The sequence below is a fragment of the Anopheles stephensi genome, chromosome 2, assembly GCF_013141755.1.
Source record: "Anopheles stephensi strain Indian chromosome 2, UCI_ANSTEP_V1.0, whole genome shotgun sequence".
Lineage (NCBI taxonomy): Eukaryota > Metazoa > Arthropoda > Insecta > Diptera > Culicidae > Anopheles > Anopheles stephensi.
The window spans coordinates 28,831,489-28,844,985 of NC_050202.1; the positions used below are offsets into that span (position 1 = coordinate 28,831,489).

The 13,497-nt window shown below is 49.8% G+C and overlaps 5 protein-coding genes and 1 non-coding gene across 7 annotated transcripts; 3 read left to right on the plus strand and 3 right to left on the minus strand.

Moving 5' to 3' along the window:
* Window positions 1–904: 904 nt before the first annotated feature.
* Trnaa-cgc lies at window positions 905–976 on the minus strand. Its single transcript has one exon. It is a non-coding gene; the product is annotated as a tRNA-Ala (tRNA).
* Window positions 977–1,020: 44 nt separating this feature from the next.
* Window positions 1,021–6,211, minus strand: LOC118506080. Of its 2 annotated transcripts, none has more exons than XM_036042759.1 (3): window positions 6,090–6,211; window positions 5,275–6,033; window positions 1,021–4,979 (listed from the first exon to the last, which is right to left on the minus strand). In XM_036042759.1, exons 2-3 carry the CDS (start codon window positions 5,786–5,788, stop codon window positions 1,120–1,122), a joined length of 4,374 nt encoding a protein of 1,457 aa, XP_035898652.1. In that variant the 5' UTR covers window positions 5,789–6,033; window positions 6,090–6,211; the 3' UTR covers window positions 1,021–1,119. The 2 variants fall into 2 exon arrangements, with proteins under 2 accessions (XP_035898652.1, XP_035898653.1); XM_036042760.1 differs by having other exon boundaries at window positions 6,112–6,199.
* Window positions 6,212–6,298: 87 nt separating this feature from the next.
* On the minus strand, window positions 6,299–8,829 carry LOC118506082 (protein LTV1 homolog). Its single transcript, XM_036042762.1, has 6 exons — window positions 8,501–8,829; window positions 8,225–8,343; window positions 7,949–8,128; window positions 7,076–7,872; window positions 6,734–6,994; window positions 6,299–6,661 (listed from the first exon to the last, which is right to left on the minus strand). Exons 2-6 carry the CDS (start codon window positions 8,225–8,227, stop codon window positions 6,415–6,417), a joined length of 1,488 nt encoding a protein of 495 aa, XP_035898655.1. The 5' UTR covers window positions 8,228–8,343; window positions 8,501–8,829; the 3' UTR covers window positions 6,299–6,414.
* Window positions 8,324–8,911, plus strand: LOC118506085 (protein PET100 homolog, mitochondrial-like). Its single transcript, XM_036042764.1, has 2 exons — window positions 8,324–8,459; window positions 8,527–8,911. Exon 2 carries the CDS (start codon window positions 8,544–8,546, stop codon window positions 8,790–8,792), a length of 249 nt encoding a protein of 82 aa, XP_035898657.1. The 5' UTR covers window positions 8,324–8,459; window positions 8,527–8,543; the 3' UTR covers window positions 8,793–8,911.
* Window positions 8,912–9,103: 192 nt separating this feature from the next.
* On the plus strand, window positions 9,104–11,344 carry LOC118506087 (testis-expressed protein 10 homolog). The gene is made up of 2 exons (XM_036042766.1): window positions 9,104–9,995; window positions 10,056–11,344. Exons 1-2 carry the CDS (start codon window positions 9,208–9,210, stop codon window positions 11,317–11,319), a joined length of 2,052 nt encoding a protein of 683 aa, XP_035898659.1. The 5' UTR covers window positions 9,104–9,207; the 3' UTR covers window positions 11,320–11,344.
* Window positions 11,345–11,489: 145 nt separating this feature from the next.
* LOC118506088 (retinoblastoma-binding protein 5 homolog) lies at window positions 11,490–13,481 on the plus strand. The gene is made up of 5 exons (XM_036042768.1): window positions 11,490–11,642; window positions 11,708–12,135; window positions 12,195–12,376; window positions 12,443–12,562; window positions 12,637–13,481. The coding sequence occupies exons 1-5, from the start codon at window positions 11,624–11,626 to the stop codon at window positions 13,394–13,396; spliced, it is 1,509 nt and encodes a 502-aa protein (XP_035898661.1). The 5' UTR covers window positions 11,490–11,623; the 3' UTR covers window positions 13,397–13,481.
* The last annotated feature ends 16 nt before the right edge of the window (window positions 13,482–13,497 follow it).

Below are 13,497 nucleotides of genomic sequence, written 5' to 3' on the forward strand. Positions count from 1 at the left end.
GCCATTACCATCGAAAGAACGACCCTATGGTCGAATCACATGCCGTTACCATGGAATCACGTGCCGGTATCTATGGATTAGTAAATGTTAGCACATTTCAAATTCGCTTCTTCTCTCGAAGAACTTACGGAAAATTTTAACAGGATAATTTTAACGACTAAACGCAATGGAAAGCATTATTTTAAACTATTTTACACGTGTTTTACATATTGTGTCAAAGCAAAAATGAAAGATGCATACAAACTGTTTTTAAGAATTCAACGAAAAATTCACATATTGTAAAAGAAAAATGTAAACAAATTGCATCAAGATTTTTCCAAGTTTTTTTTTTGCCATTCGAACACGTTCATTTCCGCTAGTTTAATGTATAGATCACCAATGAACTCTAGCTAGAAAAGCTAGTCTCGCTACGTTTATCGCTACTGTTCGATGTTGGTATTGTACGACACATTTTCTTGCTATTTATGGTTTATTAGCCGTTTATTCGTATTAAAATACCAGCAAAATGTTTTCTAATGGTGACAGCCTAACCGGGCTATTCATTACACCAAATGCTTCATACAGGAGCAATCAAAAATCCATGTATATCGGCTCGTGATTCCATGGTAACGGCATGTGATTCGGTCGTTATGTCGCGCATTCGATGGTAAGGGCATGCAAATCGAAGCAAGCAGCTCATGAGTCGAAGCAAACGGTGAGCGATTCGACTGCAACTGTAAACAGGTGTAACATTACCAAAGTAATAAAAACTTTTTTTGTTCAACCAAGTCGAGTTTGGTTGAACAAAAATAAAAATGGTTGAAATGAAATACTCTAAATGTTAACCTTGAGTAGATTAAATAAGGTATTGATGATGCTAATCCAATCACCAAACTAAACCCACCCCACAACAGGAAAAAAGTTCTGGAGATGCCGGGGATTGAACCCGGGACTTCTCACATGCGAAGCGAGCGCTCTACCACTGAGCTACATCCCCGTTGATGATGAGAGCCCGTCCGGTGCAGAACGAGATGAGCGGGGATGAGTGAATGAGTGAGATTACGGGCCAGGCGTGTCAAACCTGTTACATCTCTTCCAACACAAAACACCTCCGCGTTACTGTTATCAAAATACAAACTTTTATTCTTCTTCTAACATTTCCGCTGTTTTACCGTCATCGTCGACTAAATCCGTTGGAAATTGGAGCTTTTTAACCAAATACTCTACCACCCGAGGTCGTTTCTCGAGCGTAAACTTGTGCAGCAGCGTTGCATTACGATGATTTTTAAATCGGTAGCCATATGCACTCTCCGGACTGGCTCCGCTGTGTAGCAATTGTTCCACGATCGTAAGATGTTCGGCTTCCAGTGCAACTACCAGCGGTGTACGGCCGAAATTGTCCTCTGCCTCACGGTCAACCTGCGCCGCTAGGAGCACTTTTGTTATACCCGACAAATTGTTTAACGCCGCCACGTGCAAACAGTTCATGCCAAGCAGATTCACCGCATTACGATCGGCACCACGATCGAGCAGGTACTGGACCGTGGTAGCATCGTTCAAAATGACTGCTATCATCAGAGGACTGCGCTGCAGAAAGTCTTTCGCCGATATGTGTGCTGGCTGACGGTTGAGGAACAGCTGCAGCATGTTCCGCTTCCCCTGCAGGCAGGCGTGTAGCACGTGCTCGGCCTGAACCGTCACACCGGCCGTGGTGAGCAGGAAGTCGATTTGCGCTTCAGTTTGATCGGACTCGATGGCGATACTGAGCGCCGAGCGTTTATCTCGCGTTACCGCATTCACGTTCACCGCCGGGTTCAGCGCTAGCAACAGCGAAAGGATGGCTCTATTCCCGCCATGTACGGCACAGTGCCAGGGGCTGGTATTGGTTTCATTTTGAAACAACCCATTCGCACCATGCTGTAGCAGTAGCTGCGCAGCTTCGAAATGTCCGGTGGCACATGCCACCATGAGCGGGGTAAAGGAAGTATCCGGACTGATTGAATCAACTCCGGTCGGCCCGTCCGCGCCCTGAGTTTGCCGTTCCGTTAGAATGTACTGCAGAAACTGGACCCTGTTAAAACGAGCAGCTACATGGAGCAGATCTCCTTTGTGAAGCTCATACCGGAACCGTTTATGCAGCTCCACAAACAATTCGTAATTGTTTGCTTTAATGGCCGCCGTGAGCGGATTATTAGTGTGGCCGTCCGCCTGTGCAGCAACGATCCGACCGATATCGACAGGCATTCGTTGTAATAGTTGCCGCCTGTTTTGCGTTGCTATCGTTTGTACGATTTTTGGCTCGATCCAAGGATCGGCACCGTGAGCTAGCAGCAGCTCCACTACCACGTCCTCGTGATATCGGACGGCGATCAGTAGCGGAACGTCACCGAACTTGTTCTTCGACCTGAGAAGCATTTTGTAGCGGCACAGCACAAATTGCAGCAGCTCCAGATCGGAGCGCAACACCGCCCAGTGAAGTACCGTGTTGCCGAGATGATCGTACAGCTGCACGAACCATTCGGCCGGGAACAGGAGCACGAGCTCGCGTATCAACTCTGACGAGTATCGCATAAAGATGGTAGACATTTCGGTGGTAATGATCGATTTCATTGCTTGCTCGTTCACACCACGGCTCCACAGCGACCGTAAAACCTCCACCAACCCATACCTTAGCGCTAGGTTCGTGCAAAACCGTTCGGGACTGTCTAGCAACAGCCTTATCTTTGTAACTAAATCGTCACGTTTAAAATACCGGATGAGAAGGTGGAAAAAATTGGAACTATTCGCTTCATAGTTGAGCAGCTGGTCGATAAATTGAGAAGGGTTTGCATGCAACGCAATGGTCACGATTTCCTGATCGAGAGTGTTACGTCCCAAGAGCAGCAGATCGACGCTAGAATTCGTTTCGCTTGCGTCGTGAATGCGTTGCTGCAGGACGGAGGTTTGAAAGTTTGTAACAATTTGGAAAAACTCAACCTGTTCCACTGTCCACTCGGTTTGCTGTTGAAATATTTCTTTAAAATGCAGCTTTTTGGCCAACGTTTCTCCGGGCGGGTCCTTGCACGATAGGATCAGTTTTGTCGCTGCTCCAGCAGCACCATACAACTTAAACCGATGCTCTACCAAATACCGTGCATTTAACACGACCGCGTTCGTGCAGGGTGTGAGTGTGTCGTACGCCAGCATATCGTGTGCCAGATAGTTGCGCAGATTTCGCCCCGTAACGACGGGGATGGGCATCGTCGCTAGGTCCGCTGCATTATCACGGAACAGCGCCAAGTTGCAAAGTATTTCCGACGCTTCCAGCAGACAATACTCGAGCGCTAGTTGATCGGTAACGGCGGGCAGGATGCCGGTGGTTCGATCGCAACGGCCCAATATCTGCTCCATGCTGTCGAGCAAACCGTCAAACATACGCTGGAACATGTGTTCGTCCTGCTTGCGGAGCGTTTTCAGCTGCTCCAGTAGCGGCACAGCACGCCTGTCGGCGGTTTGTTGCGCCCGTCGATCCTTCACGATCTCCTTCAACACCCGATACTTGTTATCCAGCACAAACACATTGCCGTAGTAGCTTTTCGCCAGCCGGCGGTTCACAAACTGCACGTACTCGTCATCGTCCAGCGGCAGATGAAGGGCGTGCATCGTTTTCACCGTTGCATCGAGCGCCACATCGACCCGTTGCTCGGTCCGGCCCACCAGTGTGTCCAGCCCGCCGAACTGTTCCTTCGATAAGCGTGTCCAGATGGTGCTCCACATGTAGCGACGCGTGTCGTCCGGTTCGGCCAGCTGTAGACGGGCCAGCAGCTCACGGGCATACATCAAATCCGTCTTCTGCACCAGCTTGTGGCGACGGGCGAGCTGCGTGTGGGACAGTATGTAGCGGACGGTTTGTCGCACTCGGTCCACCGTTGCCGTCGGTTGGCGGATGTAGCTTTCGAGGAAAAAGAACTCATCGATCGTGCGTCCGACCGATGCATTCTCCATGCGAATCGCGTTGATGCGCAGCTGTAGATCCTTTACGATGTACTTTAAGTCGTCCTTCGTTACCGGATCGATGAGCGATGATTCTGCCGAGCTGTCCAGCATGTACTGCACCAGCAGTTTGGCCTCGGTTAGCTGCTCGGGAGCGTACGTTTCAATCAGACTGCCCTTAAATTCCGTTCCGACGAAAGCGATATAGCTGCGCAGTGCTTCGATGGTGCGAAATCTCTTCAGGTACGCCAAATACCGCCGATAGATCAGTAGATTCTGCTGCGTCTGAGTGTACACGAACCAGCGGCGCGCTTCGCGTAGATTGATTTCTATCTTCTGAAACACCGCCCCCAGCTGGTCACACCGTTCCGCTTCCAGCTCCCATTTGGCGAGCGAATAGCCGTGGCTAAAAAATTGCCGCAAATCCTTCGTCCGCTCGGCCAGCGCTTCGGATGTGATCAGCTGCAGGACGCGACTCAGCTTGGCCGTTATGTTGGGCGATTCGCGGGTGCTTTTGATCATCTCCCCAATCACCTGCAGCGTGCGCTTAATCGCACGGATGCGTGTCGGCGAGGGTGCGACGGGCGGTTGCCTGTGCGGTGGATCATTGCACGGACCTTCCCGCATACCGTCGATGTACTCGATCACCTTACGGATGGAGTAGTGCTGCTTCGTGATGAAGTATGTTTCGTGCAGCTCCTTGAACGTTCGACTCGATCGCTTCCGATGGTCCCAATCGATCGTTTTTTCGTACAACGATTTTAACGTCTGTTTCGAGGGCGGCGGTAATTCAGCGAAAGGCAGTACATGCTTCCGGATGTCTTCCAATGTGGAGGGATTAATCGTTTTCACTTGCCGCTGGATGTAAGTGCGAATGCGTTTGGGGGGCGCGCGAGAGAGCTGTTTAAGGGCAGTGGGGCCGGTAGCTAAATGTTGAACGTATTGCACGTAGTGATCCTCGCTTATCACCGGCCGTGTAGCATGCGTCATGGCATCTCGAATTGTTTTCAGGAAGCGTATTAAGCGCTCTAAAATGGGAAGAATCATCGTTACCGCCCCTACAATTCTTCTTTTTTCTTGACCTAACTTGGCTAAGGAGTAGAGCAAGTCCACAAGAAAGTTCGTGGTGGAATTTGAGCATGAGCAGTCAGGACAAAAGAGTAATATTTAAACTAACCGTAAATTATTCGAACAAAAGAAAGCTTGCGTGTTCCTTGCAACTTATGGGCCTTTTCTACTCCTTATCCTTTTGCCCGCATATAGTTGGATAGTCCTTCCTAACTATGAGGGGACGGCTCCCCGCCTCCGTCAATTACCACCTACCTTTATCGATGGTGAACGCGTACACGTCGAACCCGTTGACCGGTTTGCCTGTAACCAGCTTCAGAAACACGGCGATACAAAACTGCAGCTGCATCAGCGGCAGCCTGCGTAGGTGCGTCTTGAGAAAGAACACATGGGCATAGACGTGCCGTAGCCGCACCACCAGCAATTCATCTATGTCCGTGTACGAGTCCGGGCTGTGGTCGGTAAGGATAAGATCAATGCACTGCACCATATGCGCAGTGCGAGCCGCTAAATCCGCACTCTTTGCCGCACCGGACCCATGGTGCTCGTTAGGAGCATTTCGATAGCTACCCTTCACCAGCTCATACTCGACAAAGTGTTCCATTGCTTCCGATAAGACTATGTTGCGATGGGTCAGTTCGGCGTACGGCCCGGATAGTTGCGAATGTATCTCCCCATCGGCTATCTGGTGGGTCGCTAACAACTGTTTCAGCCGATCCACGTTTCCTTCGAGAATTGTCGCTTGTATTGCTTGGTACGTTGCATCCATTTCGAATTTGAATGGATGTGTATTGGTTTTGTAACGGACACTCGCACTGCACTGTATCAACCAGCCGTTGCAGACACCACACTGCAATCACAACTGCCGGCGTTGGTTTGTTGATTTTCAATAATAGGAAACATGTTATCTGCTTTTTCCCACTTGAGATTGTACAAGCAGAGAGAGTTGAGAATGTTTTCTCTTCTTACTGTATACAGGAGTTTTCATGATTCACTCAGACACTCTCACTGATACTGCAATGAAGAGCGAAGATTAATGCTGCTTGAAGGTGTTTAGTAAACCATCTTACCTTACACAACGTTATCACTTACAAACGTGCAATAGCAAAATCAATCAGCAACTTTACTGCAGCACCATTTTTACACACCGTCTTATCGTGCACTGAACACACAAACTGTGACTCATCGATGGATCGCATTATTTTGATATGATCACTATGGGCGCTAGCCTGGACATAATGTGAATTACTATTTTCGGTAGAAGTTGAAAGAAAAATGGTGGAAAATTAAGCGAATATATTTTTTTTACATGGAAGCAAAAGCAAACTGCAGTTTTAATACAAGTAACATAGATGGAAAGGCTTTCACAAAACAATTCGCCCGTGCTCGCCAAACTCAGACGATCCTTTGGGCCGAAATTGCGTTGCCGTTAATCTTGCTCTTTTCCTGCATTTGCTTTTCCAGCTTGAATGCGAGTGTGTTTGCCTTGCGCTCTATCCTACGCTCGGCACGGTACTCTTTGAGCAGCTTTTTCCGCTCACGCTTTTCCTCGGGCGTTTCATCCTTGGGCCGGATCGAGAGCACGCTCAGGGTGGAGATGACACTGCCGTCGCAGAGAGATTTTGGACCGGTTGGTTTATCGCTGTAATGTTCGATTGATCGTACAGTTAGTATGCATCGCTATACGGGCAGAATGCAGCAGCATCTCAGTTACCTTTCGCCCTGTTCGAGCTTGGCAATGGATTTCATCGTCAGCTTACCGCCCTCTGCACCGAGCACATTTTCGGGCAGACCCGTTTTGGGATTGATGAGAATTTTGCGTGCCTTTCTTGGTTCCTGGATCAGCTTCGGGTGGTTGTAGATGTTGCTGTACGTGGACAGGATACTTTCACAGTCCCACTTTTTTTGCTCCCCAACCTCCACTACCATGTCGACCTCCTCCTCGTCGGACTGTTCCTCTTGCAGCTTCGAAAGACTGCAATGAAAGATGAGAATGTTTCATGGACTGAAGGGTATCGGAAATCCACACCACACGATAACGACGGTCCCCACTTACCGCGCACGGATCCACTGCTTCTCGAACTCGGTATCGAGCTTTAAATCCCGATTGCGCTTGAACTCTTCCGCACAGTTCAACAGTACGTCGTCGTTCGTTTCCACGTACCCTTCGATTTCCTCGCAGTCCAGCGGTCCCACCTCCGGGTCGTCGTACTGCTCGTAGAACTTTTCGAATCGATCGTCCAGCAACGTTAGCTGCTCGTTGCGCCGGATCACACTGCTAGACATTGAGTATTCGGTAAAGCGTGACTTTGTTTCCTCCCTGCCGAAACCATCCTCGAGCGGTCCCAGCCCATCCCGTTCCTCCCCGTCCGAGTAAGCGTCATCCATATCGTCCGAATCGAACTCATGTTCCATGCCTTCGCCATCGAAATCGCCGCCGAAATCATCATCCTCATCGTCATCACCGTCGCCCGGCTGCATCGCTAGCTCCATGAAATTATCCTCCAACGCGTTGTCGGGATCGGCGAAATCAAAGTCTTCGTCCAGCGCGGCCACTACGTCCGGATCCCAGTCTGGACGGGGACCGCGCGTCACCTCGGCCGCCTTCTTCATGATACCATCCTTTTCTTCAAACTCGGAAGCGAACACCGAACTGGGCAGCTTGATGCGGACATCCTCTTCGTCATTTGTTTCGGGTTTGATGGGCTGCTGCTTGGTGGAAGCTTTCGCATTTACCGGTTCCCAAACCACTTCATTACGGTCCGGCTCCCTGAGATGCTGCAGATAATCGTAATCGTCGTCGAAGAAGATTCCGTACTTTGCTTGCTCTTTCCTCCGTTTTGCCGCATCAATCTAAAGTAGAGCGATTACTGTTCATTATTAGGGGCATCCTGAGCAACACCTCACCTTAGGTGTGGATTCTACTTACCTTCCCTTCGGCCACCGGACGGGTACTGTTGGCAACCAAATTCGCGTACTTTGGCGGCACACGCACCGGTACCAGTACGTGCTGTGGAGCCGTTTCATCCACGTACAGCGGATCGTGCTGGCTACGGTTTACCAGGCGGAAAGTGACCGCAGTCTTTTTGTCGATAAACTTTTTCTTACCCTGCAAGTAAGTACGATCACAACAAAGCGAGGTGAAGGTTAGGATTGTTCCAGCTTGTAAGGTAATGCATATGAGAAACCGAATATCAATAGTTACCATTGTTTATGAGGGCCTTGGACACTGCTCACTACCGGGATTGCCGTTTGTGGTTAATAAACAACGCAGAAAATAAAGTTTTCTATCGCGCAGAAAGAAAACTCGTGCTGGCGTGCGAACTGTTTTTAGACAAAAGAATGAAACGTCAAACGGCTCGCGGAAATGTCAAACGCTGCACAAAAACAACAAACACAATCCACAAAACACACGCACTTCTTGTGAAATTAAACTTTATGTAAGTATTGCTGTAGCAATTTGATCAACGTAGAGCTTTACCTTCACGAAACTTTGTGCACTTGCAGCGGCCGGACCGTTCGAAATGGGAGGATGGGCGTTGGAAATTGGCAAAATGGCACTTTATATGACCTTCCCGGTGGCAATGTTCCACTGGTTCAATCAGCCGGAATACTTCGAGAAGTGGGTAACCGATACTAGGCGGCAACTGTACCCGCCAGAGAACCCGCAGCATCGAGCCGAAATCGAAAAGTGCATCCGCAATGTACGGGAGCGCCACGATCAGGAACTGCTGAAAGCGCTGGAAGAGATGGAGCAAAAGGAAAAGAAGTGATCGGAGGAGCTACGGCACACCTTCGCTTATTGCAATGTAAATAATTTGTTTTTGCTTTAGTGTATTATCAAAATTTAGCAAAAAAATATAGGGCGCGTTCCTGCAGGACGTTTTAAATTATAAAATGTGATAGTTTTCATTCCAATGTTGTAATTACTGAAAGAAATACAATATTATTTACGATCGGATTTTTTTCAGAGCGAGAACAAATAACATTGGCCCGGTGAAAAACTTACAACAATCGCTCTGCATTGAAAGCCCGGTGAAAAAAGCGCAATAAACGCTTGGGATAGTCAAAAAACGTGCGCTAGATGTCAAAATAACCGAATCACGCGTGTTTTGTTTAGGTTGCCGGTGCGGTGAAACCACTGCGGAGTGCTCGCTTTTGCATTTTCCCTACAAATCCCTTTTTAAAATGGGTGGAAATTCAAGAAAATTTAAGAAAGCAGAAAAATCCAAAATTAAGCTCAAAGCAGCCAAACTTCCCAAGGGCACTAACGTTACCAAGACCAACTTTAAAGTACGCAAAATCGTCGTACCGGATCAGCTGAAGCAGCGAAACCTCACCGATGCCGCTGTATTGTCGAGCAAATACCTCAGCCTGAAGGATTGCCTCGCCAAGCTGAAGCTCAACAATGTGTCGTCCAAAGTCGACGGTTTACGAGGTGTGCGAGAAATCATCACGAAAATGCCGTCCGAGCTGCTGCGGATGCTTAGCTCGGTGGTGAAAGACGTGGCAAGCTTGTCCATCGACGTGGAGCATGACGTGCGCAAGGATTCGTACAAAACGCTCGGCTGCATACTGACCGCGTGTGGACCATCGGTAATGGTACCGTACTACGAAGTGCTGCTGTCCTTTTTGCGCTGCAGCATGACCCACATTCAGCCGCGCATCCAGGAAGATTCGCTCCTGCTACTGGACGTGCTGTTGCAGTACCTGCCGGAGCTGGTTGTGGCCAATCGGGACAAGATTTTGCCACAATTTTTGGACATGATTTCAAAGCTACGAACGGAAACGAAACCGGGCCGTACGTTAACGATCAATCTGGACAAACAATCGACCAGTACGCGTTGGCGTGTGAAGGTCCTGTCCCGGCTGACGGGAATATTGAAAATACTCATCGACAGCAAAACGTTGAAGGATCAATCGATGGAACCGCTAGAAGAATCACTCTCCCGCCCAGCGGAAGATGCAGACAATCCGTAAGCATCATTGAAACATATTTGTCATTGAAAAATCTCAAATGGTTTTTGTTTTTACAGATTTGCTTCGAAAGTTTCCGATTATCAACCGAACAGGGCGGTTCAGGTGAATTACGTCTTCGATGGGACATCAACCATGTTTATGCCGCTGCAAAGGCGACACTTGTACACAGTCTGCCCGATGGACGTACTGTTCCGCAAATCGACAGGAACCGACAAAGAACTATCGCTCGGTGATCGTGTCGACGACGGTCGAAAGCTAAAAATGTACGTCGAGATGCTGATGCCCGTGTTGCTCGAATCGTGGCTAGAGGTTCGCCCACTCGGCACCGGATCCGATGCGGTTCAGGAGCATGCCCTAACACAGGAAGCGGCAGCAACGCTCGAACTGTTAATGGCCATTTTCATCCAGCTTTGGGATTTGATCGTTCTGTACTGCGGGGAAACGAATAACGAGGACATGAAGCGATGGTTCCGTGGGGAGTACGGTTCCAAATTCTGTAACCACATCCTCGGCGGGTTTCCCTACTACCAGTCCGGCACGGAGGTGAAGAGCCAAGCGAAACGCTCCAAAACGACCGCACCGCTTGTGGCCGAACAAACGGTGGATGATCATTGCTACCGGCACAATTTCAACATCTGCTACTTTTACTGCTGCCTTCACGAACAGTTTCGCGGCACAAAGAAAAAGTCCCAGGCGTACACGAAGATTGTGGAGTACGTGAAACGGTGCGTGTTGAACTGGAAGTTCCGGGGGGCCGAAGCGACCAATCTGTTGCTGCAGGTGCTTCGCTACATGCTGCTCGACACCGACGGTATGTCGGTTAATCAGGAATCCCGCGAACTGCTCAAAACGTTGCTGGAGGTGTACATAACGGCGAAGCTTCCGCAGGACATTCGCAACCGCATTCTGGTACTGTTTTGCGACATCATTGTGCTAAACGATTCACTGTGGCGTCGGTACGGCCAGGAGCTGTTTACGCTCTGGTTAAAGATGTTGCCCAATCTGCTGTGCAAACCTGCGATCGATCAGGCGGTGCTGAAGGCACTGCTTTGCTTGGGCCAACGGGGTAACGTTCCCTTTCTGGAGGTGCTGGAAGCGAACGCGAAGCAGATAGTGGCCAATCTGGGTACGATTCGTGTGACGAACGAAGCGAACCCAGGCGACGGGTTCACACTGATCTGCAACTTGCTGTTTTTCATTCGTAAGCGAGAGCTAATTAAAGAGTTGCTTGCCGGTGATGCGCAGAGTTTAAAGGAAGGCGCCCAAAGGGAACGGCTTTGCAGCACGCTAGAACTAAAGTTGGGTATGCTACAGTACTAAATACACTGAAAAGGTGGTAAAAAAAGAGTGTTGGGTTTGATAGGGGAAAGAAAATTAAATTAAAACACCCGAAGGAAAAGATTTAAATTCGAAAAACGCTTCAAACAAACCTTCATAGCGTTTTCGGTAAAACAGCACCATCTGGCAACACTGCCAAAGTGCGCCAAGCGTTTGTTTACATCATAAAGCGTTTGTTGATTGTTGTTGCCCTGTCGCATTCGGGATAGAGGGAAGCCATATTCGGCTTGTGCTTTCGTTTGTGATCTACCTGCATAAATCGTGCACCTTCCCGCATGAAACAGCGATGAATCTAGAATTGCTTGGTAAGGCGAAGTGTCCGCAAGCAAACCGCACCGGCTGCTAAAGCTGTACCGTGTCTCATCCACAGAATCGTTCGGCCAAAACTATCCGGAAGAATTCGATGGCTCGCTGGATTGCATATCGTTGGCGGTAACGTGCGCCTTCAACAAGTACGGCACCCTGCTGGCCGTCGGTTGCAACGATGGTCGGGTGGTCATCTGGGACTTTTTAACGCGCGGTATCGCAAAGATCATCTCTGCCCACGTCCATCCGGTGTGCAGTCTGTGCTGGTCGCGCAACGGTCACAAGCTGCTGTCCGCCTCGACCGACAACAACGTGTGCATCTGGGACGTGCTGAGCGGTGACTGCGAGCACAAGTACCGGTTCCCGTCGCCGATACTGAAGGTACAGTTCCACCCAAGGAACGATCACAAATTTCTGGTCTGTCCGATGCGGTATGCCGCGATCCTGGTGGACATCGGTGGTAAGCACGAGTGTCTACCGCTGGATAATGATGTAAGTGGAGGTAAACGAAACGGGAGGACAGTTTTGTAAGTTTTGATCCCATCGCGCAGGGTGATTTGAATATTGTCGCTGCATTCGATCGTCGAGGGGAACACATCTACACAGGCAATGCGAAGGGCAAAATTCTCGTGCTGAATGCCAATACGCTCGAGATCGTGGCCAGCTTTAAGATCGTGTTGGGAAGCTCGAGTGTGACGGCCGTCAAGAGCATAGAGTTTGCCCGACGAGGAGAGTAAGTGCATCAGGGGTTTAACGAGCGCGAAACGTTCGAATGCCAATGTGCTTTTCTTGTTTGTAGGGCATTTTTGGTGAACACATCCGACCGTGTCATTCGCGTGTACGACTCCAAGGAGGTGGTCACGTGCGGGAAGGACGGTGAACCCGAACCGATACAGAAGCTACAGGATCTGGTTAATAAGTAAGCCACACATCGCATTTGCCGCAATGAAACAGCTACACAAAATCCCCTCCTTGCGATTCTTCCCCTTGCAGGACAACGTGGAAAAAGTGTTGCTTTTCGGGCGATGGTGAATATATTTGTGCCGGCAGCGCCCGGCAGCACGCGCTCTACGTGTGGGAGAAATCGATCGGAAATCTGGTAAAGATTCTGCACGGCACCAAGGGCGAGCTGCTGCTGGACGTGGTTTGGCATCCGGTGCGGCCGATCATTGCCAGCATCAGCTCCGGGCTGGTGTCTATCTGGGCCCAGAATCAGGTCGAAAATTGGTCCGCCTTTGCGCCCGACTTTAAGGAGCTGGATGAAAACGTCGAGTATGAGGAGCGCGAATCGGAGTTTGACATTACCGACGAGGACAAGTCGGTCGATCTGGCGGCCGAATCGAAGCAGGACGAGGAGGTGGAGGTGGACGTCGTATCCGCCGAACCGATCGCCGCCTTCTGCAGCTCGGACGAGGAGTACGAGGATGAGCATGCGCTACAGTTTCTACCGATGGCACCGGAGGTGGAGGATCCCGAGGATGGCTGGGGTTCGCAGGACAACGATACGCTCGGCGGTGGATTTGGTGCTTCGGTCGGAGGACTCGGCGGTGGTGGTGGTGGCGGCGGCGCCAGCGGTGGCCCGGATTCGATGAAGGAAAACGAACCGTTAATGAAGAAGCGCAAAACGAGCCAGTACGAGATCGCGCTCGATAATGCACCGATCGACGATGTGCACCCACTGTTGCAGAACAAAACGAACAAAGACAAGCAGTCGGCCACGAGCAAGAAAGCAGCCGGCCGTCCTCGGAAGTGAAATAATGTGTTTCTTTCCGCCGTTGCAAAACCCCTTATCGACAGTGCAAAATGAAGTCTTAAAAAAAACCCGAACAACAAAAAAAACAACACACGTGTGAG